Below are 24,800 nucleotides of genomic sequence, written 5' to 3' on the forward strand. Positions count from 1 at the left end.
TAAATTAAAGCTTCTTAATTAAATAAATGCAATGAAGGTAAATTTTATATATATATATATATATATATATATATATATATATATATATATATATATATACAACTTTATTGCACAGTCAGATGATCATACAAGTAAATAACTGCATATGTTGTTTTGAAATTTTGATACATTGTGTACTAGCATGTATGTTTGTGTATATATACATGTGTGTTTATATATATATATATATATATATATATATATATATATATATAATGTATCAACATTTTTAACATAGATATAGATAGAAAAATGTTAATAAAACAATTACAGAATACATGAATATTTAACATGAATTAAAAAAAAAACATTTAAATAACAAGGAATAACAATAAACTACAATACCCATGAGGCATCGCGGTGAAGACATTTTTACAACACGGAAGCACGCTGTGTCGTTACATGAAGTTAGCAAAACATTCAATTTATCCACAGAAAGGAGATAGAATCCGCTTTGAGCCAGCACAGAGACAGATAGTCACTTTTAATAACTATTCGCACATGACGAACTGATTTATCAAGCTTACTGCACGATCATTTTATTAAATGGTCTGATTTTTGAAAAATAAAAACGTTAAAGCTACGGTATTGTATATATATAATAATATATAATTAAGGAGTTACATTGCATCTCTTTTGTTTATCATGTATTTTTAATCTTTTTGCGTCATGGAGCAACTAGTCATCTGACGTCCTTCCTCGTTCCTCGTATGCAGATGATCCATCGCTCGGTATCTTCAGATGCACTGTGAAGGGATTCACTCACTCAGCCATGAGACTGATCAACGCTGCTCTGCTCTTCCTCCTCCTCATCCTCAGCTGTAATGCACTGGGGCTCAAACCACGGCTGTTAGGCAGACACACAGCCCAAACCAACTCTCAGCACCCATCTGTCTCATACCAAACTTTCTATTTTGATCAGCAGGTAAGTGTCTTACTTGATTGCTTCTGTACCTGGCTGTTTGTTCTTGGCCATAAGAAATCCATGTCAAGATATCAATTTGTTTACATTGATTAGAGATCACTGATACTGTTCTTCAAAGAATATACTTATTATTTCATTTTCTGATAACCAATATGCATTTATCTCATTTCGGCTTTAACACGAAAAAAAAAAAGAAGAAAAAAAAGGTAGAAATATTAAAACAAATATAATAAAATAATACAATTAAGACTGCAACAATAAAACATAATATGCATTTTTGAATTTTATTTTGCAAACTTAAAAAATGCAAGTATATGCATAAAATTGTATAAACATCAAGAATAATTTAACAGTAATTCGTTTTTTTCTTGTTCGCATTGTAATTATTATTGCTTAAACCATTTTATTTATACAAAGTTTAAATTAAATAAAATAAAAAATGTATGCATTTAGCAGACACTTTTATCCAAAGTTACTTGTGATCTAAATGACTCAAGAATTATTTTATCTGTTTTGTTGTGTGGCTTAAAACAGTAGCGCTTAAAATGCTACATGCTTCTCGCTTAAAAGATGAATGACTGTAAAAAGTAAGTTTTCAGGTTCATACTTAAGTCTACTTCATAGTAAATACGACCCACCAATAGAGAAATGTATCAGTGCATTCAGTATAACCAATAATGTACAAAAGAGTAGATATCTGTAAAATAGTGGTTAGACCAATGACATCCTTTTTTAACCTTGTTATTGTAATCAGAAACTTATGTGACAGCAACTTGTTTGTTGTTAGCAGGTCAGCTGTTGTCATTGATCACAGTTGCAAAGCATTGTCATTCCAATCAGCTTGTATCAATCAGTAAGTCTTTGCCATAGATCACATTGCCAGGCCTTATTTTGCAACCCACAGCAGTTTTATCTGGTTGTGGCTGCTCATTAACTTACAACTGGGCTTCCGTTATGGATTTCCTTTATGTAATGTATCCATAATCTGTGCCGTTCTGCTCTGTATTGTGTCTGCAGGAAATGTCCTTTTCCTTGTGGCCCCCAAAGGATAATAGCAGATCCTTTCGCCCCTCTGTGCTTGGGCCTGTGTGCAGATAGATGCATAGCATCTAATGCTGGCAGTCTGCCCGTTTTTCACTTTATTGAACTGAAAGTGAGATCTAGAAAGCCCCTTGTTTTTTGTGTGTGTGTGTGTGTGTGTCAGGTTTAGCATGCTTTGAGTAAAATACACAGTGACATTTTTCTTTCTTTAATATATAATTATTCAAAACGTGGTACGATGCTGCCAGTTGTTTAATAATTTAAGTCTCAGAAACCTTTAATCTCATTCTTAGCATGAAGAGTGGCTTAGAAATTAATCTTTTACACGCTATCTGTGCTGACGCAGGAAAACCCCACGTCTAGTTCTAGACAAAAACAATCCTGTTAGGCTGTACTCTGAGCCTAATTACGTCTTGACCTGGACACGCCAGAGCGGAGGCAATTGTTTCTCGGTGTCTGTTCAACTCATCCTCTCAGCCGTCAGGAAGATTAGGGCCATTTCCTGGCTTTCTTGCTCCTCTTTGTCTTGGTTTTGTCCTTGTCAGCATTTAGTAAGCCTTAACGGTAGCCTTCAGTCGTAGCAGCACAGACGAGGCGGTTAAAATGAGGATCAGGAAATGTATATGGGTCTAGGGTTTCACATTCCCACTCGAGCTGAGCTGTAGTCTGTCGTTTTTACTTCTCTTTGTTGAACAGTTGTCCAGGGGATACTCTTTCAGCATCTGTTGCTGGCTGTGGTTGGAGAAATGGAGAGCACTGTTGGACGAGCAACCAAGAGAAGAGCTGTTTTCAAATTCATTAGACAGAAAAAAAGTACTAATGTGTTAAAACTGGGTGCAATGTTGACAAAAAAATGAAATGCTTTTTTTCAGTTCTGGTTTGCTAGCTTTTTTTTTTTAAAGCTGTTTTTGAAAGTGCTCTCTGGTGCTCAGACATACTGCATTTATTTGATAAAAAAACTGTAAAAAAAACAATATTATGAAATATTATCGCACTTTATAATGAGTTTAACAATTTGAACATATTTTAAAGTGTGACATACTCCTGTGATGACAAAGCTGAATTTTGAGCAGTCATTTTGACCTCATGTATTGAATGGGGCTGCTCAATATGGAGAATGCAGTCATATAGTTAGACCTGCATTCTCATAGACTATATAACGCAGTAAAAACATGCACTCTTAAGGCATGTTTTTGAAAAATAAGTGACACAATACTCAATCATTTGAGGTTGCACATCTGTGCTGACCATGGAAAATACACACTGCACACACCTACTACAAAACTAGATTTTAAGTAAGCGCTTCTTTCTTGTAGACTATTTGCAACCATGATGCTATATATGGACGCTAAGGGGTTCTTTGTGCTTTTTAAGGTGTTGTTATGTGGTTTCTAGGGTATTCTAAGTGGTTGTTAGGCAGTTGCTTACTTGGAGAGGATTTGTACCCTATAGAACAAAGATATCTGGAAAAAAGATATGTTTAACATGGAGCAAATGGTATGCTTATAGTATAATTTATTCCCTGTCATGTTTTATTTTTTATTTTTTTTATAAGCCTTACAGCCCCTGGTCACCATCTACTATTATTATTATGGAGTAATGGAACTGTGTAAAAGTTTCATAAAACTTCACCATTTGTGTTTTCTAGAGGAAACATGAAAATTAATCCACTGATTAATCACAAAAAGTAATTCTTATTAAAAAATATATGATTTTTTTTTTTTAATATAAGACATTTTCACATGGAAACGGGTATTAGGTAGATTGAGGACTCATGTTGGACATTGCTTTGATAGTCTGAATCAACCAGAAGAGGGCGCTGCATTTCTGACCCGGTGTCCATGTGACTCATCTAACCTCAATCAGATGTTTTGTTTGAAAGTTTTAGGAGTACATTCAGTTCTCCAATCGGCTGTAGTCTATTTAAAGATTATTATATAAAGTATTAAATTGTATGTGTAATTCACAATAGAATAATGATATTGTATAATAAATAAGTTATCCTTTTCAAACACAACCTTTTAAGTAATTAATACTGTTAATGAGCAAGAATGCATTCAATTAATCAAAAGTGAGTGACACAAAATACATGTTACTAAAATTTTCTAATTCATATATGTGCTGTTCGTTTCTTTCTGTTCATCAGAAAATACTGAATCATGCTGAATATTCGTTTTTGCATTTTATTTTAAAATGAAATGTGTAAATACTGATATTTATAATCTTTTTACTCTAATAATAAAATAAAATAAAATCCATGTACATTTATTGTAACATATGTTTTTAAAAAAAGTGTGTATCATTCATGTATTATTATATTAATAATAGTATTATCTATTTTTTCAAGAAAATATATGTACTTATATAATTTAAAATATTGTATATATGATTTTTTTGTGTAAATGAATAGTCTTATAAATTATGTAAAAAGGCCATTTTCTAGAGGCTGAGGCTTGAGATGTAACAGCTTACACAGAAAATAACTCACTAAAGCATGTGAATATAGCTGACACTCATTTGACCTGCAGCCAGACTCTGACTGCTGTTGAATGAATGTAACTGTGAGCGTTCTGTGTGAGTCCTTTTGCTGTCACTGGCTCATAAAATTTCTGCCTCTTTTGTTGCCAACGGGAGGAGAAAGAGGGTATTTACCAAAAAAAACCACACAAAAAACACTTCTTTATTAAGTGTTGGGTGGGATTCAGAAGAGTGAGAACTGTAGCGTTTCAGCTCTGGGAACAAATTTTAACATTCCTTTTACTTCTTCCCTCAAACTTGGAGAATTTATGGAAATGTAGAAGACAGTGAAAGGCCCTTGGACTGGGTGAATGGATATTACAATTGTGTTCGAACCGGAACTAATGTGGCATCCCTGACGCTGGCACTAGATTTTAATACAAATTGATGCTAATTATCCCTCCATCCTGCTCTGAGGTTTTACACTCAACAATACGAGATGGCTGAAGGCCAGAAGATTGAGGAGAACACCCAGAAATGAAGACCATCTAGTATCGCTACTGTACATTACGTGTAGACAGGGATGTATCAACACTGTAACTGTTTATGGTTAAAACAGCAGCAGAACAACATTAAGAAAGGAATAGTATAGAACATTTTCTTCCCTTCATGTATCATTAATTTATACAGTACATATATGAGTTTGTATGAGCTCCCTCTCTGCAGTGAATGGGTGCCATCAGAACAAGAGTCCATTCTCATTCTGATGAAAACATCACAATAAAAGTAATCCAGTCCATCAGTTATGTCTTGTGAAAGGAAAATCTGTGTGTTTGTTATAAACTAATTCAACTTCAAACTGTTGCTTCTGGCTAAAATATGTGTCCTCTATCCATGTCTCCAGTGAAAGTCATCTTGTCTGAATCAGGGGAGAAATATGCACAGATCAAGCTTACAAGTTTACAAGTGAAAACAATCCAAATCAGTTCTAAACAACTTGGTGAATTTTGATGTGAGAGGACCACAGGACATGGACATTTTCACTGGAGGAAGCATTGTAATGGATTATGAACCCAAATTTTGGCTAGGAGCAAAGGTTTAAAGTTAAAAATGTATTGATGGATTTGAACTCTCATTCTGACAACACCCATTAACTGCAGATGATTTATTAGTGAGCGAGTGTGCTTTACCCAATGCTAACATTTCTCCAAATGACAGGACGCCATTAAAATAAATTCATTTGAATGAAAAAATAAAGAATGCAGATGACACTCACTCGAATATATGTGTGATTAGAAGTATTTCCTTTGTGTACTTTCTTTCTTTTATTACAGATTGACCATTTTGGCTTTTTGGAGAATGGCACGTTCAAACAGAGGTATCTTCTTAATGACCGTCACTGGCACAAGGAAGGAGGCCCAATCCTGTTTTACACGGGCAATGAAGGAGACATCACATGGTTCTGTAACAACACTGTAAATATGATTTTTTAATATACATATATATCAAATTTAAAGAAATGGCAGAAAAAAACTTTCAACTATAGATGTGTAGATACTTTGAAACTTTAAAAACTGCCACTTCTGTTAATTTTATTACAAAAGTAGGAGAGTTTCCATAAAAATCACTATTCATTTTCTCCACAGGATAATCTTTCATATATATGTGAGTTTCAGAGTTGTTCATTGATACTGTATGTTATTCCGGACTACAGAACCAGTCATTTTCAGGGTCAATTTATCGAAATTGAGATTTAATAAATAAGCTTTCCATTGATGTATGGTTTATTAGGATCGGACAGTATTTGGCCAAGATACAGCTATTTGAAAATCTGGGTGCACAAATTAAGTTCTTATCGATGCGTATTACTAGTCAAAAATTTGGTTTTGATAGGTAGGAAATTTACAAAATATCTTCATGGAACATGACATTTACTTAATATCCTGATTATTTTTGGCATAAAATAAAAAATTACAATTTTGACCCACACAATTTTTTTTTGGCTATTGCTGCAAAAATACCCCAACAACTTAAGACTGGTTTTGAGGTCCAGGGTCACATATATGCTTTGGTTAAAGCCATTAGGCCACATTTCAACTTATTTTTTAAATAATCACGTTCAACAGTGGATTTCCTTTCCAAAATACAGGGAAAACTGGATGGGGAAAATACTTCTGGAAGCAGGCCACTGAAAAAGTGGACATGCATTATTGCACTCTATTCTGTTTAGTGCTGCAGAAATGATGAGCTTCACCTTTAACAGTTGAAGATAATAATAAACACAGTGTTTGTAAATAATCAGTATCTGCATTATTTACTTTATATTTATAGCAATATGATTCTGCAAAATACTGATACAAAATTCAAATTTTACCATAGAGAGGAAAATTATCTTGTAAAATAAAACAATTGAGTTACTATGCTACCCCTTTGTCCAAATGGAAGCTCGATATCTCAGCCTCTTCTTTTCCTCAAGGGTTTCATGTGGGATGTGGCAGAAGAGCTGGGAGCCTTGCTGGTTTTTGCTGAACATCGCTACTATGGAGAGTCCATGCCGTTCGGCGAAGAGTCTTACAGCGTGAGTCTATACTGCTGCTCATGTCGAGCGGTAAGGGACGTACACTTAACACTGTCCTTTACCTTCTGGACCTTCTTTCCTTTTCTACAGAATGCAAAGTATCTGAACTACCTGACGTCAGAACAGGCTTTAGCTGACTTTGCAGTGCTCATCAAAGCTCTGAAAAGAGCCCTTCCTGGAGCTCAGAAGAGTTCGGTCATTGCCATTGGCGGCTCCTACGGCGGGATGCTGGCAGCCTGGCTGAGGATGAAGTATCCCAGTGAAGTTGTAGGGTGAGTGTTTGTCCATGTTACCTATGCATGAACAGCAATATATACTTATTAAAATATATACTTGTGTAAAATGTATAATTAAATTGGTATTCACTACTGTTTTTGCCAATAAACATAAAAATGAAATTATCTTTACAAAAGTTCAAATATTTGAAAATGCACTTTATTCGTGTGATGACAGAGCTACATTTTCAGCATCCTCCAATCTACAGTGTCTCGTGATCCTTAAGAAATCATTCGAATATCAATTATCAACGTTAAAAACTGTAGTGCTACTTCATTTTTTATATATATAAACTATATATATATATATATATATATATATATATATATATATATACACATATAAATATGTATATATATACACATATAAATATGTATATGCAGACACTATAGGCCAATTTTACTAAACAGTGCCGATGGGCAGAGAAGCAACATCTCATTTACATATCGACCAACGCAAATGGAGCAGTCGCAAATAAAGAATAAAGAAATGAATAAGCAACAGTAAGCTACGTTGAAAATGTTGCAAGAAGTTTTGATAGAGCTGATATTGCGTGACTCCAAGTTGAGGGTTAGTCGTCTTTTATTTCCTGAAGCAAATTAAAAAAATAACATGGCTTGGCAAACGAAATGTTCGAATAATGTGTTTTCTGGCATTCCAGATAAATTAATACTTGTGGAAAAAATCCTCTCTCTTCTACCACGCGCTCTCTGTTCTCTGCAGTGCCTCCTCCTAGCAGCCACAACTGCAGCCATTACAAGTGCAAACAGTTTAAGGCATGCTTTATTTGGCCGTTAAATAATGGAGCAAATGGCAGTCATTTGATGAGCGCAAATGTTAGTAATACTCATCGCGTGATTCATTTGAATACTCTCCTCCTATACATTTTGCGTCTGAAAGGGACAATCCTACAAATGCATATTCAGTAAGGCCACGCAGAAAAATAACCGTCTATGTCTTTTCAGCACTAAGTCATCATTGCACATCTTTAGTAAAACCTGGCGGTACAATTTTAACGGCAAAAGATGGTTTGCGCTGATGCAAGCTGTTAGTAAAACTTCCTCTAAATGGATAATATGGACAAACTGGGACTTACCTAATTATTGAATTCAGATGTTTCAATCAGACCTAATGCAACAGGTATATGAAATCAAGCATCTAGATACAGTCTGCATTTACAAACATTTGTGAGAAAAACAAGTTGTTCTGTGTAGCTCCGTGTATTCAAGCATGGTACTGTGATATGTGGGCACCTTTGCAGTAAGTTTCTGAAATTTTAACCCTGCTAAATATTCTGTGGTCAACTGTAAGTGGTATTATTGGAAAGTGAAAACGTTTCGAAACGGCAGCCATGAAGCAGAAGACCATGTAAAGTCCCGAATGTTGAGGTGCATGATGCATCTTTAAATCTAAAGACGTTGAACTTCTCGTCCCATGTGCAACTCTCTTTATACATATATATTTTTTTAAAATGTTAAGAGACTTTTTTTGAGAGAATCTCTAAATCATAACCCTCAAAACTGGCTAGGGAGTTAAAATATTTTACCTGCCATGGTTGATTTTCATTCTCATTTGGCAGGTTGGTGTGTATTAGTCTCAAGATGATATTGCAAACATTTAATAAGTGCTTAAAGGTCACTGCTAGTGTAGTTCCTATCTAAAAGTGAAATATTAGTCTATTAAAATGCATAAGTACAGCATTCATATGCATACTTAATGGAGTTTGATGCCTAGAAACTGAATAATATCTTATATTGAGAGTGCCATGGGATTCTAGAAGAGTAAAATGCTTAACAGTAGCATGTAACCATGTGGTTAATTGGGGAAGGTGATGTAATTCAGCAGAGAAGTTCATGAATATTGGTTGAGTTTTATTCTGTGAAATTGAACGATCAGTGAGCGTGACCTTCTGGTGTTTTCAGTGCTCTTGCCGCGTCCGCTCCCATCTGGCAGTTCATTGTGCCATGTGGAGAGTTTTACAAAGTGGTCACCAATGACTTCGCCATCAGCGGCACCAACTGTAGCAGCAACATCAGGAGGTCATGGGCGGCTATTGACAGGGTCTCAGCAACAGGTTGGTCAGTGCGATTGCTATACTGCTTTGCACTTTGTTAAAAATATCATGTCATGTGTAGATAATATTGTTGACGATGTTCGGAAGATGTGGTACTGAATACAAAAGACAATTAAAATGAGAATCAATAATATAATCTCTTATTTCCTATTTATCAAACTGAATATGATTACGTATTATTACTAGTCATTTTTTGTTGTTGTAAAACAAGAAAAACACAATTGAAAGAGAAAAAGGGGAACACCAAATAGTTAATCAGTCTGTAATTCAATAAATAAATAAAATACAGAAATCTCTGTAATGTAATTATGCGTATTTAAATTCCAAGGACTTGATTTTTGTTTTGCTGATTTTGATCAGCTTATTATGTGGTCCAGACCTTTACTAGCCAACACGGATTTTGTTCTAAACCCATGTTCATTCACTCTCCAACTCTCTTTTGAAGCTTATGTGTTTTCTTGGACTCATTTGATCAGCTTTTCTTTTCTAGGTGAGGGTCTGCAGTGGCTGTCTCAGGAGTTTGGACTGTGTAATCCTTTAAAGACTGCAGATGAAGTGTATGGCTTCAAGGCTTGGCTGCAGGAAACCTGGGTGAATTTAGCCATGGTGGATTATCCATATGAAGCTAACTTCCTTCAACCACTTCCAGCCTGGCCTGTCAAGGTACGATAAGTTCACTTCCAAGGTTTCCCTTACCGAACATACAGTGGCACACAGCTGAGAAAGTTCATTCCTTGAAAGCACTGATGGAAATGTATGCCAGGTGCATAAATGCAGAAATGTTATTTAAAATATATCATGTTGAAGAATTATTACCAAATTCATATTCCATGGTACAGTGTTTACATGATATATTAATTATGTATTTATTTCAGAACACTAGAACTGACCTTTAACTGTAATTTTTTAATAAATGGCATGTTTTTTCTGTAAATTGTGACTATGAAGTGGTAAAAACAAAAAAACTAACATGGTGTAGAATGAAGTATGACACACTTTACAAGAAAACTAAATAAGTAAAACACAACCAAATTCATTAACAATAAAATTCTACTTTAGCAGTTGGATTTCACTGCTAGTCGGTATGAATCACTCTCGCTGAATGATTTCCTCATTAATGCTGACTCACCTCTGATAACAAGTCAGTTGTTGTACCCATTTACATCAGTATGCAAATAGCTTCATTCATATTCATAAAGCTTCTGTTTTCCTTCACCCTCAGAACTGAGCTTTTGTTCAGGTTTCTGTTCGGTTTTGGTTAGATGGTGGCGTGGACAGAAAACATGTTTATTGTCAGGACTCCTGAGGCATCCGTATTTTCATTCATTGAATCTATCTGACAAAGCAAAGGAAAATGAATATGAAGAGCACTAGTGTGCATGACAAGAAAGTAATATAAGCTCTTCTCCTAAAGCTATTAATGTGCGGCCGATTTTTTAATTAATCTGTATAGCCATCTGCAACACATTTTACATCAATATTTGACATATTTCAGAGTGATAGTAAATGAGCAAAATAAAAAATATAAAAAAATCATTGAATCGTGAAGAGTCTGCATTACATACGAGATGAAGCCAGACTGAACACTAGTTTGTTAAAGCAATGCCTAAATAGCGAGTTGTTGATTGATTAACATTAACTAATCAAGGCAATTAAGTAGGTTTAGGAACAGAGGTAGAGTTTGCAGTGTGAAATTAGAATAAAAAAAACATTATTTTTGATGAAAATGTTATATAATTTTGTTATTTTATTTAGAAGCTTTTAGGTATGTTACCTTCTGTTTTTTTATTTTTGGTAACTGCATCTTATTTCTAGCACATATGAATATGGAAACTTTGCAAAAGCTCAGATGGTTCACTCTTGAGTAGTCAACACCCCAACCCTCCTCCGATCTGGTAATGTATGCAACCCCTATGGGTGGTTAAAGCAGTTTAGGCAGCGGGTGCAAAGAGGAGGCATTTTAATGACAAAGCTAATGTGATTATGTGAGTGACTGAGAGAAGAGGGTATTGAAGGCTTAGGAGTGGGAAATCTGTTGCTGGAGATGAATGTATAAGCATAATCCCATCTGAAAAGTAGAGAGAAAGTGCTTTGGACAGCCTCTGCTGGTTTTGTCACAGTATAAATCTCTGCTCGGACATGCGTGTAGCTTATCTCGCACGCAGACCACCATCTCGGAAGAAATGGTAAACCAACAACCTTCTAAAACCCACTCAAAGTCAGACATGACCGATATCATCCCATTATGGGTGGTGTGTGTTGCGATGTTAAAGTTATTTCTACTATCGCAGTTGAATGTGTAGCGATAACTATGAGTAAAATTTGGGTCACTTTTACCGTTGTCGAAATTATTTTGAAGTCATATCAGTAGGAATCGGTGGGAGTTTCACATTACTTCACGGTAAAATCAAACACGGGCTTCCTCCTGAATAAGCATTAAGAGATTCATTAATGCTGGCTGCATTAGAATGCAATCTTGTTACTTTGTGGACTGATTTCATGTTATAAAACGTGTTTTGTTTTTCTATGCGAATTGTCTTTAACTAAGCGTTTTCAAAGTATTCATGTTGTTCAAGGTATTTTTTTTTTTTTTGTGTTTACCATTAAAAAGCTTAGTACACACTATTAAGAACAGACTGCTTATTGTGATTTTGAGTAATCTGACAAGCAAACATTGGCTGAACCAAAGGTATGTTAGTTTCAAACCTTGTCTTGGCAAAAAAACAGCTTCTCCAAGCAACATCTCTTATGACCCGAATTTTTGGTAACACTTTAATATAGGGACCAATTCTTGCTATTTACTTGTTGCTTATTAGCATGTCTATTATTAACACATTGCCTATGTATTAGTACTTTTATCTTTTTGCTTCAGCGCTTTTAACTATACAGATTGTGTCACACACTACAATATTAAATAGGAAAATTGTGCAAAATGACAATGATACATTTTCGGTTAAAGACAGTTCATCACTGAATTTAGTGATGTCATCATCCAGCTCAGTTCAGTTTAAATGGTATCTGTGCAATCAAGTCAACAGTATTAATGGATACAAAGTGTTCCCAACTAAGCAAGCCAGAGGCGACAGCGGCAAGGAACCAAAACTCCATCGGTGACAGAATGGAGAAAAACCCCTTGGGAGAAACCAGGCTCAGTTGGGGGCCAGTTCTCCTCTGACCAGACGAAACCAGTAGTTAAATCTATGCTGCAGCAAAGTCACATTGTGCAGAGGACTTATCTGGTTCCTGTGGTCTTGTCCCAGTGGCCGTCTTGGAGACAAGGTCATCACTGGGAATCTGTCTCTGGGAGCATTGAGAGCATAGGTCGTAATTTAGATAAATTGTTGAGATTGAAAAAGCAGTTTTACAAATACTAGAATACTAGGCATTTGAAGGAGAGCTTGCACAACTAGGGTCTTAGACACTGAGGACAAACAATTGACATAGAGTCTTAGACAGTTTTCTAGGTTATTACATGTGGAGGTGTTAGGTCCGATAATTGAAATAGTAGAACAAATGTAGGTCAGTGACTTGGTTCTATCCATTGTTTGATTGGATTTGGAGTTGTTGGCGTTGCACTTAAAAATGAATGTGAACTTGCAGTAAATTGTGAAGGCACAGGTTTAAACCAGAACATTTGATGACATATATTTACAAATTAGATGCATTTCATTTCATGCCAACATGCATCCTAGGTGTATATGACTTTCTTCTTTGAGACAAATCCAATCAGAGTTATATGTACAAGTACCCCTATTATGCCATTTTTAATGTTCCTAATATTGTTTTGGGAGATCTCCTACATTAGGATTACATACATGCATGGTAAAAAAATGCTTTTGATTTCTTAAAATATGCATTTAAATGTCACTTCATTTTCCAGCGATTCTCAAACAATTCGTTCAAAGCAGTTCTAAGGTTCAGTCTCTCTAAAACCCTCCTTTCCGTGAGCCTACTTTGCTTGATTGGTCAGATGGCCCAGTCTGTTGTGATTGGTCTACCACGTACAGCGCTTGTCAGAAATGATACAACGATTGCCATAGTTCCGTATTTTGAACGCTCAGTAGGAAATATAAACATCTGGTATTTATCTTATTTGTGATTTAGTGGAACCAGCTGAATCAAATAAGCTGGGTACTGAGCCATTTTTCAAGAGCAAGTGTTTAGTGAATCCCTCATTGAACTCCCCGAAATTATAATTTTTAAAAACTAATTAGAGAAGCAGTTGTCAGTAAAATGATGTGTTTGTGGGCGGGGTCAAGTTGTTTGCAGCCAGCCATGTAGAACATAGGCGTGTTTTATGCAAATGTGTGTAATTTCCGTTATATGTAGCCATCACGGAAGTTGGATTCAAATTACTAACAATTTGTCTAGGCTGTAGAGAGTCTGTTGATTGTTTTTGGAAGACAAAAATTGTATTTATTGTGCACTTTTGGCGTTACAACTGTGCTGATTGTTTACATTCACATACAGCTACATTACACACTGTATGAAAGGCAATTTTGGAAATGGCATAATAGGGGCACTTTAAAAATTGTCCTGGCCCCTCCAAGACATACAATGGGGGTAAAGGAGTGTTTTTTGTCTACAGTCCAAAAGACGTGAAATAAAGTGCGCGCATCCTTAATAAAACGTGCCTCACATGGCTCCGGAGTGTGAATAAAGGCCTGTAGCGAATCCATGCATTTTTGTAAGATAAATATCCATATTTCAAATGTAATAAACACTTATTTCTCACTTCCGCTGACTGTCGTACACGTAAGGTGTTCTAGCGGTTGACATAGGCCTGAAGAGGTCAAGACAATTTTTAATATAACCCCAATTGAATTCAACTGAAAGAAGAAAGTCAAATTGTGGCGAGTGGGGCGGGGCCGAGAGGCGTGGGAACGAGGAGTGAGGCCAGGTGTAGTGATTGGAGATGAGCTACACCTGCGCCCCACCGCCAGTATCGAGTCCCACGTAGGAGATGGAAGGATATAAAACGGGAGCGACGACCGTGAAGGACGAGAGAGGACCAGGCCATTATTTTATGTTTTGGTTTTTATTTATGCGCACCAGTCGGCCGGAGGGGCAGGGAACGGGGGACTCCTGCCGCTGCCCAAAATCGGAGGAGCCGTCGCCGTCCACCGGGCGGCGGAGGAGTGTCGTGCCGTCCGCCGAGGGCCATCCAGTGCCACCGCCGGGCACCACGGAGGAGATCACCCAGCCGGTGGAGGGCCGAGCAGCAGTGCGTCTGGGAACCGGATTTCTTTTTTTTTCCTCTCTCCCCTCTCTCGTCCTTGTCGCTCCTCCTTCCATCTCCTTTTCTCTCGCCTCGTCTGTCCTACCCCCAGGTTCCTGCAGGTCCCCGTGAGCGGTCCCCCCCGGAGGGAAGGGGGGGGGGGGGAGTAGAGCGCAGTCTCGAGGGTACCCCCCGGCCTGCGAGGGGCGATGGGGGTATGTGGCGAGTGGGGCGGGGCCGAGAGGCGTGGGAACGAGGAGTGAGGCCAGGTGTAGTGATTGGAGATGAGCTACACCTGCGCCCCACCGCCAGTATCGAGTCCCACGTAGGAGATGGAAGGATATAAAACGGGAGCGACGACCGTGAAGGACGAGAGAGGACCAGGCCATTATTTTATGTTTTGGTTTTTATTTATGCGCACCAGTCGGCCGTGAGGGGCTGGTGCTCCGTTTTGTATTTACTTTGAATATTAAAATTATGTTTTGATTGTGCGCCGGTTCCCGCCTCCTTCTTCCCGACGACTATGGATATATCATTACACAAATACACATAGGATGCTTCGAGGGTTGAGTACATCACAGGCTAATTTCCATTTTTGGGAATTCTCTCTATAGTGCCCCTTGTGGCAATACTGACATTGCAACAGATATTTGCAAAACTGTATGAATAATAATAATAATTCCTTACATTTATATAGCGCTTTTCTAGGCACTCAAAGCGCTTTACATAGACAGGGGGTATCTCCTCATCCACCACCAGTGTGCAGCATCCACCTGGATGATGCGACGGCAACCATATTGTGCCAGAACGCCCACCACACACCAGCTTACTGGTGGAGAGGAGACAGAGTGTTGAAGCCAATCAGCAGATATGGGGATTGTTAGGAGGCCATGATGGTCAGAGGCCAATGGGCGAATTTAGCCAGGATGCCGAGGTCACACCTCTACTCTTTTCAATTTTTGACTTTTTGAATGAAGTCCAATCCTATTTATGTGGAGCCATTTTCCATAACTGCATAGCTTGATATGTTTGTTTCTTTGAAACATTCTTACTTCGTTCCAGCTTGACTGAGAAATTCCACTCCAGCAGAATTACATTCCACTCAATTTCATATGCAAATTGGATGATTCTACAAAAAAAGCTGCTTGGTGGATTTTCACAGTAAGATTGTTTTGAAAGAACTGGAACATATGGAACATCTTCATACAGATGAATCTTTGCTTGTTTGCAGATCAAAATTGTAATTTGTGCCGTTGTTATGCAATAAAGCAGAACTGCTGTCATCTCTCTGAACATAAAGCCAGCTGTTTGCTCTGTGATTTACATGTGTTTTTCTGATTCTCAGGTGGTCTGTAAAAATCTTGATTTTAATACCGGCGTATCAGACAAACAGCTGTTGAGTGGCATCTCTCAAGCCGTAAGGGTTTACTACAATTACACAGGAGATGCAGTCTGTCTCAACACCTCACAAACCGCTACTGGGAATCTGGGCTTCCTTGGTTGGTTCTACCAGGTAAAATAATAAAATGTTTGGATGTTTTATCACTATAAGTCATTGCACTCGGTTTTATTTTGATTCACCTGTTGTTGAAGTATTGTGATGCTATTATTTTACATAGAAATACATTATGGATCCAAGCACTTGATCTCCAAAAATGACAATGACTATAAGTTTTTTTTTTTCAAATGTCAAATGATAGGTTTGACTTAAAAACTGACCGACATTGGAATTGTTATTGAAAGAAAATTGCTTGGGCATCTGTGGTCTGTTAAGTCACACTTGTTCTGTTTTTCTCACAAAGCTATTGTAGGACAACTTTATGATACATTTGTGGTGCTTTATGTCATTTTCTGTGTATTTACACAAATGTTATAAGGCTAAAAACTACTTTGTGGGTATTACTGTCATGTTATTGAACACCCCATGATGCGGTGTAATATTTGCAGAGCTGTACAGAGATGGTAATGCCAATGTGCACAGACGGCGTCGCTGACATGTTTGAGCCACAGCCATGGAACTACCAGGCTTTCTCCGACGAGTGCTACAACCAGTTTGGAGTGCGGCCGCGGGAAGACTGGGCAGAAATTGTTTACGGTGGGAGAAACATAAGTGCCCACAGCAACATCATCTTCAGGTAGGACCAGTTCCCTGGGTTTTGGAAGCTAGAGCTAACAGAGATTTTTATATTATAATTGAAATGTTCCATGTACTGTATATGTTCTAGTTGGGGTAGATTTAATGCATTTTGCGATACTATGAGACCTAAATGTGTGTTGTTTTTTTCAGTAATGGAAATCTTGATCCGTGGATGAGTGGTGGAGTGACCAGAAGTCTTTCAGAATCTCTGGTTGCCATAATGATCGATGGAGGTGCGCACCACCTGGATCTGCGCTACAACAGCGAGTTTGACCCAGAGTCAGTTCTCAAAACACGGGCGCTAGAAGTACAATACTTCAAGGAGTGGATCAAACAGGCAGCAACTACCCAATGACATGCAATCGAGATCATGGAAATGAAACGGAATCTAAGAAAAACAAAATTAACTATTTCTGTTTGCTATTTGTTGTTATTAGGGAGTGGAAGGAATTTTTTGGGGGGCTAATTGCTGATTGTAATGTTTTTTTTTTTTTTTTGGTGCAAAACAAGAATGTTCAGTAGGTTTCTCTGAGAAAATTGAGGAACTGAAAGCGTCAGAAAACACCAAATGCAAAACCACTCAGGGGAAGTGTCCTTTGCCAAAGTAGCTATACAAATCAGATGTTTACAGCTATGGTTTGTTACTAAAGCGTGATACATTTTAAAGGGGATAGTTCTCTCATTTGTTTAGCCCCATTTTCCTTTTAAACTCACCTGTTTTTTTTTCTTCCATGGAAAATAAAAATTCCATACTTGTGTCCGACTTGTGTACCATATTTGCTGTTCTGCATTCTTCTAATGCTATGTGTTGTGATTGGTTACTGGACATGCAAGAACCATCTTAGCATTTAAAAACCTCAGTAAAGAGTTGAAAGCTAATTTTATTTTTATTTTTTTAAATTTAAACATGTTTTAGGAAAAAAACTTCTGCTACTTAGAACTCAACCAGTTTGAAATAGTCACTGAAGTTAGCTGGATCTAATAATAGTGGTTATGTTATTTTCATTGTCTATACATAATCACCACAAGTTATCAGTTTTCTGAACAAACTGTGTACAACTCTGGTTGTACTATTGCTATTGTCTTAATTCTACACTTTTTTTATGGAAATAATGATAAATAAATTACAATAAATGCACATGAATGAAAGCAACTGTACATGTCTCCTCCATTGCTGCCCTCGTGTGATTTAATGAAAACCTAAAGACAGACAACGAGCAATAAAGTAGCTAGCGGGAGGCACGCGGTGTAAAACACAGAGATTGTGCCCCATGCGGGGACCTGCAGGACTCCACCAGACCTGCATTCATTTACTGGCAGCTCCTGCTTCTCCAAATTGCGGTACGCGGACATCATGTGCTCTGTGCTGAGCTGCCTCCTGCTAATATTATTATTAATATCACAGCCAGAGTGCAGAGCAGGTTGTTTTGTGGGGTTGGGGAAGGTCAGGAGGAGGAATAGATGAGTTTTAGGTGATGGATGATGATTTTCACTCTGTTGTTCCCTGAAATATGATCAGTTCAGTGTTTTGTCTGGCTATTTTCCATGTAGCCTGAAAGTATCTTTAAAGGTAAAGTGTGTTATTTATGTGCCACTATTGTTATCGAACAGGATTAGCAAAAAAAAAGTTATTGTTTTCAAACACATTTCTCGAAAACTCTTCTCATCTAGGTCAGATAAATAGATAGTCCTACCCCAAGCTTACAACATTGACTGAACCACTGTTCCTACATCAGTCTCGTCAGCAGGCTTAAACAATGAATAGTGTTTCAATTCCCGTATTCCCGTATGGTTGGGGGGATTCAATGGCTTACTTGTTGTATCGTTATATTATGTATTTTAATCCTGAAACAATTAAGGCCTTAAATATATAAGAATTGCTGTTAATAGTGTTCATCGTCTGGTTGACTATGTCTTATATAAATCTTTCTGATTCTTTCTTCTCAAATGCACATAAACTGACAGTCGCCACTTATAAGCTACTACTAAATATTGTAGAAACTTAATTTTCTGTAAAGTTGCTTTGCAATGATTTGTATCGTAAAAAGCGGCATACAAATAAACTTGAATTGAATTAATATACTAAAAACAATACTAATAAAGTTGTTATTCGTTCTTCGTTCATGGAAAAAAAAGAAGTTAGCTGAGCAACAGTATACTGTTTTTGAACATTACAACACCACCCAGCTCGTGTTTACATGGGTGGTTTAATACGTGATGTAATGATTTCAAAAACAGGAAATAATCATTAAAGGTGGGGTTAGTGATTTCTGGTAGCTAATGTTGATATTTCAAATCACCAAAACAAACGCCCCTACCCCAAAAGGGGCTCGCCCCTAGTTTGATAGCTCCGCCCCACACATACGTACGTAACTCAGGCAACGATTATGGCTGTATCTGCTGTATTATTAACTGCTGTATTAGATGAACAAAGAAGCGAACATGACACACGAGCATATTAAAGAAAAAGCCAGTATATATTAGTTCTGTGAAACAAAGCAAAACCAATGTTACTCACCTATCAAGAAGAAACATAGCAACCTCGGCGTCCTATAGCAAGCATTCCCACTCCTTGAATTCTCTCCAGCACTGGAAAGCTGATCCGAAATTTACACTGGTACTACTACTTGCCTTATTGTAAGCCTTCTTTTGTTCTGCAGATGTTTTCTTCTTTTGTTGTTTTATCCGCCATCTCTACCTTTCTGTCATCGCTCGACTCGGCTAATAATGTCTGTCCTGTGCAATGAGTGCTCTTTCCTCCACAACATGAGTAGACACGCCCCTTACTGCTGATTGGCTACGAGTTTGTTTTGGTACTTGGCCGAAAATACATATATACATATATATATATATATATATATATATATATATATATATATATATATATATATATATATATAATAGCCCACCTTCAACCAGCCTTTTTCATTGTTTTCTCTTTGTTTTCTATTATACATGTTGTCTGACATCAGTGGAACTAATGATCTGAACAAGATTCTCATTTCAAAGTAGGCGAGGCCCCAGAATACACCCGCCTGTTCTGTAATCATCACGGATAAACGTTAGTTTAAAGGTGTTTACTAACCAGTTTTTTCCAGGTTTTTTTTTTAATTGATTTTACACCAGTTTTCAATTTCACCAGGTTTGATTTCATTGCAAAATTTGGTGTTCATCTGCTTACCCCATGTAGGTTTACTTTGTTTCTTCAGTTCTTCAGCGTGAAGGAGAAGATTCGTCATGTGATACGCTTATAACGCTCTCAGTACAGTTCGGACATTGCGGTGAATCGATTTAGATACTGTTCAATATCTTGCACATGCCGATTGTTTTGTGTCTTTACACATCAATGTATCATCACGAGCCACAGGGTTTAATTTGGTTTTGTTTGTGTATGTTTTTTTTTTTTTTTGACTCTCAAAGCCTTGATTCTCATTCTCTTCCATTATATGACTGACAGATTGCAACGGTTTGAGTTAAAAATCTTTGTGTTCTACTGAAGAAACAAAGTCACCTACATCTTGGATGCCCTGGGGGTAAGCAGATAAACATCACATTTTCATATTTGGGTGAACTATCCCGTTAAGGCCTCCTTCTACGGTCAGTTTTCTCTTTTAGGTTAACTATGAAACCGGAGAATAGAGAATTTAAAGAGAATCAAGTTACTTTAATTGAACAAGTTAGTTCAGTTGTGTTTATAGCTAACTTGATTAAATATATTTAACATATCCAGTTTAATGTGCACAAGGAAACCCCTTGAGAACTGATGTTTTTTTATCCACAATACAGGGGTTTGGTTTGGACATCTGACATGTAAAGCAAAAAGTGCCCCAAGATGACTGGATACTTTATCAAAAGTGAAATATTTCAACAAAATTTTCCCACCTATGGATTAGTTTGGAAAGCAACATGAGTATCTGTGCTTGCAATGCATTGGCCAAGTGTTTGCATATAGTATGTTTTTGGAATAATAGCCTCAGACCCAGTAAATGCTTATGCAGATTACTACATGCTTACAATGCTTATAGTAGAATTACTACATTTGTACAATTACAAGTTTTCTCAAAGTTGAAACAACATCTTTAGTTTCCAGTCTGAATAGCTCCTGATTAATTCCAACAAACAAATGTAGACCGACATCAAGGGTAATTGGTGGGGGGTTTCAACACTTTTGGACATTTCTCAGGACCATGTTGCTGCCATTAATTTAACATCCTTTCTTCTCACCTGACAGTTTCATCAATCAAATACGTTAGTAGTATTTCACTGACTGAGACTCTTTAGTGCTGCATGTGTTGATGGTTACACTGAGACCACACACCAATGGGAAAAGATGTGTGTGTGTGTGTATAACCCATTGCTGTTCTGGAGAGCGTGGAAAGGGTCTCTGGGGGGTAGGGTGTCCAAGGAAAATGGGGTATAAAAAAGCGTGGGTGCTGAGTTTGTAAATTCCCTGGGGGGAAGGCGGGGTGCACTGTGTGTAACGATAACCAAACAATACTCACTTTCAATGGTCCGTTTGCTTAAGCAGCTTTCCATGGACGTGAATCGAAAGCGGAAAGATGAATGTTGTTCCCTCGGCCGTCTCATTTGTTCTTCCCCCTGCTGAGTTTGTTCAACTTAGTTTGACCTTGTTGATTGCTTTTTCTTCTTTATAATTTGTTTTCCACAAGTGTTTTCTCCTGGAAATTTACATTTCTACTCATGCAAAGACCAAATCGTCTTACGCCGTAGGCAAATATGTATTTGGGGACAATGACAAATTGTCCAAGATGATAAAAAGAAAAACAATTTTTAAAATCTCATTTAAGTTAGATATTGTTTAATGTAATATCTTTTCATTTGTTGTTTTATGTAAAGAAAAAATGTTGATACCATTTCAGCAAAGACTTTTATTTCCTAATGTCAAAAATAATGTCAGTTGGTGTTACAATCAAGAAAGCTGGATTATATTTTCCATATATCTTGGCTGCATACATGTACAATCTTAATATTCTTAATTTACATAATTGTAACGTATATGTACATATCTTGGATAGTTTGCCCAGAAATACACAATTCTGTCATTTATTTCTCACCCTTGTCTCATTCAATAACACTGACCATGGGTTGTCAATCTCCAAAAGGAGAAAAAAGCACAATGAAAACTCCCAAAGTGTAGTCCACACAAATGGTGTGTTTTTGAAACAGTATGACAATATGATCTGAACAAAGTAAACCAGTACTAGCACAGAATAATAAAAAAAAAACATTTACTACATATTCAGGATTACACAGATACACAATCTCCTTTTTTTTATTTCGTGTGCAAAAATGCGCACCCAGTCCAATTTCTTTAATGTCACGCAATTCTTTTTTTCTTTTTTTGTTTTGGTGCCAGTATTCTACTCCTCACCCTCTTTGATCCCCTCAGCCATTATGTGTCGATAGAAACTTGTTTCCGGAATTAGTGCGTCAAGCCTTAAACGTGAATGACTAGCATGTACAAAAGCTCTGTGCGGGAAGAGAGGAAAATATCAGCCATTAGTCTGGTGATGTCACTGTGCCAAAATTAGGCTCCAGAAGAAAGAGGGAAGGGGTGCTTGATGAAAAAAGAAAATGAAAGGGCCGACTATATACCCATAGACTTGATGTTGAATGGTATGTCCTAAAGATGTTTTTTCTTCCTTTTTTTTTTTTTTTGTACAAGGTACACACAGACTTTGTTTTAACTCAAAAAAAGTTCAAACAACTCCATTTATTAGACAGTTCTCTAGAATATTTGGTCCTGACTGCTCAAAGTGGCAGTATGCTAGAGGAAAACCCTAGAATTTATTATCACAGGTACCTGATTTCCTAGCTGGACTAGTTTTTAACTAAAGTTTTAAGCCTATACATTTTTTTATAATTATAATAAATCATAAAATATCATTATAAAACCATTGTTTAATGTCTGTATTAACACTGTCAACAACGACAGCAGGTCATCGAACTGTCTCTGACTCTGACTTTTTGTGCTACTGCCCTTCTAATGAATAATATCATAGTGGTCACTTTTAATCTGAGGGGAATGTACATCTGTGTGGTTTAAAATAGCCTTAAATTTGGAAACATGGAGCTAAATCCTGTTTTTACACTGTTGCTATTTTCTATTGTGGTACAACAGTTTATTGTGAGACCATGGCGGCTTCTCTGGGACCTCCATTCAGGACCAGGACTTGAGCCGGGCTACAGATAATTAGATCACTGCTATCAGTTTCACTGTCTCTTTTCTTCATCACAATTTACATGATAATAACACTCTCGATGGTCCCCCTCTCTCAAAAGCGCTTAGACTTTCTTTTTTTTTTTTTTTTTACAACATCCAAATGATTCACTGCCTATGTGCCTCACCTTAAAATGCACTTATGTGTGGGAATAATAAAAAAAAATCCCTGGGAAAATCTCTCAAAGTGAGAGAGAAAGAGGCTATGGCAGAAAATGTCCATTGGCACATGATTTCACAACATGCAAGGTGCAATGAATGTGATAAAAAAAAGAAAAGAAATGTTGTTAGGGCTGCTATAAATGTGTTTAATGTCTGGGAAAGTAAAGTTTAGAGGACTGAAATTGAATCAGATCACATTAAGGACATTTTAACTGATTTATTGTAACATTAATCTGCTTAAAGGGATCTCAAAAGAAAGATAAGGGGAAAAAACTATTTTAAAAAAAGGGGGTTTGATTAGTTTCATCATTTGCTTACATTTCAAATATGCTTTATAAATGAGCAAAAATCCTCGTTTCTTGGCTATTTTATTTAGAAAAACACAAGATCAAGCATTATCCTTGTTATACTGAATTGATGGAAATCTCTCCATATTTAAACACTCCCTCTATCCTCAAGTGTTTTCTTTTAAGCCCACCATGCTCCAAACCAGAGCCAGATCCTTTACACGCTTTCACTGAAATCAGGATCCGATCGGACCCCTACGAAAGTCCCAGTTTGGATCCCTCTTCAGTATTCACCGCTGGCCAAGAAACTTCCTGCGAATGCTGAATTGTTTACGGCGGTTATTTCGTTCAGGATTTCTTAAGGTCAACATTTCTTCTGGCACACTGGGCTTGAACTGCACTTTATTCCCATTTAATTTAACAGCTCCGGCAGCTTTTCTAGTTAAATCGACTGTTCATTATTGAGCCTCATTTTACGAAGGGGCTGTGAGGTGCAGTTTAATGAATCTCTGGCACAAAGATCCCTTTCACTGCCCAAGGAAGAATAGAAGCTATTTAGACCATGTAGGGCTGTATGTCAAAGGCAGCCTATAATAGTTGTCAGGCAGAGGCTAAAATTCCCACTGGTGCGGGAATGCACGAGAAATCAACTTCCACTGTGAACAGATTGGGATAGTTGTAGGAAGTTAGAAGAACATGTAAAACCTGTCCCAAAGGATGTATCTCCAATTATGCATTCACCTTAATTTAATTTTGTTTGTACAATATATGCATATACCAATTTAAGATTTTGTGAGACGTGGTTTTAATATTTAATATGTAGATCCCACTGCATGAAACTTGGAATTCTTCAGGGGAATAAAATAACAATATTCAATGTCCAGTATGATTCAGTAAAAGTTAAAACTAGATATCTATGGGTCTAGAGTACATCAGATACATTTTCTGAACATTAATTTAAAGATGTCTCTGAGTTACATTAAGTTTTTGTTGTTTACTCTTTAGGCTAACCTTGAACGATGTATATATTACATTGTTGTGTCTGGAAACATTTGTTATTTCTTCATGTTTTAACATTTCGAGTCAAATGTTTAATTAAATATAACAATAATAATATTTCTTTCATTTAACAAGCAGTTAAGATGCCCCGAGGACTGTCTGTTCTCAGATTTCATTGCAAGAAATGTGTACGTATCTACACATTTACAAGAAGACTTGACCAGGACAGATGAACCCAAAACTATTGTCTTTTTACTCTGTGGGATGCCTCAGACAAACCCCTCTTAGTTGCAGGTGGTCAGGCGTGAGCAAAGAGTTAAGTCCTCGCGTCCCTCGGGCCCCTCCCCTTTGATGTCCTGACATCAT

At 37.0% G+C, this 24,800-nt stretch overlaps 1 protein-coding gene across 2 annotated transcripts; it reads left to right on the forward strand.

Moving 5' to 3' along the window:
• Window positions 1-419: 419 nt before the first annotated feature.
• On the forward strand, window positions 420-17,508 carry prcp (prolylcarboxypeptidase (angiotensinase C)). Of its 2 annotated transcripts, XM_052576439.1 has the most exons (10): window positions 420-624; window positions 756-964; window positions 5,797-5,937; window positions 6,939-7,040; window positions 7,131-7,312; window positions 9,239-9,390; window positions 9,881-10,053; window positions 15,954-16,121; window positions 16,556-16,743; window positions 16,896-17,508. In XM_052576439.1, the coding sequence occupies exons 2-10, from the start codon at window positions 812-814 to the stop codon at window positions 17,098-17,100; spliced, it is 1,464 nt and encodes a 487-aa protein (XP_052432399.1). In that variant the 5' UTR covers window positions 420-624; window positions 756-811; the 3' UTR covers window positions 17,101-17,508. The 2 variants fall into 2 exon arrangements, with proteins under 2 accessions (XP_052432399.1, XP_052432398.1); XM_052576438.1 differs by having other exon boundaries at window positions 420-964.
• The last annotated feature ends 7,292 nt before the right edge of the window (window positions 17,509-24,800 follow it).

Source organism: Carassius gibelio, chromosome B15, assembly GCF_023724105.1.
Source record: "Carassius gibelio isolate Cgi1373 ecotype wild population from Czech Republic chromosome B15, carGib1.2-hapl.c, whole genome shotgun sequence".
NCBI lineage: Eukaryota > Metazoa > Chordata > Actinopteri > Cypriniformes > Cyprinidae > Carassius > Carassius gibelio.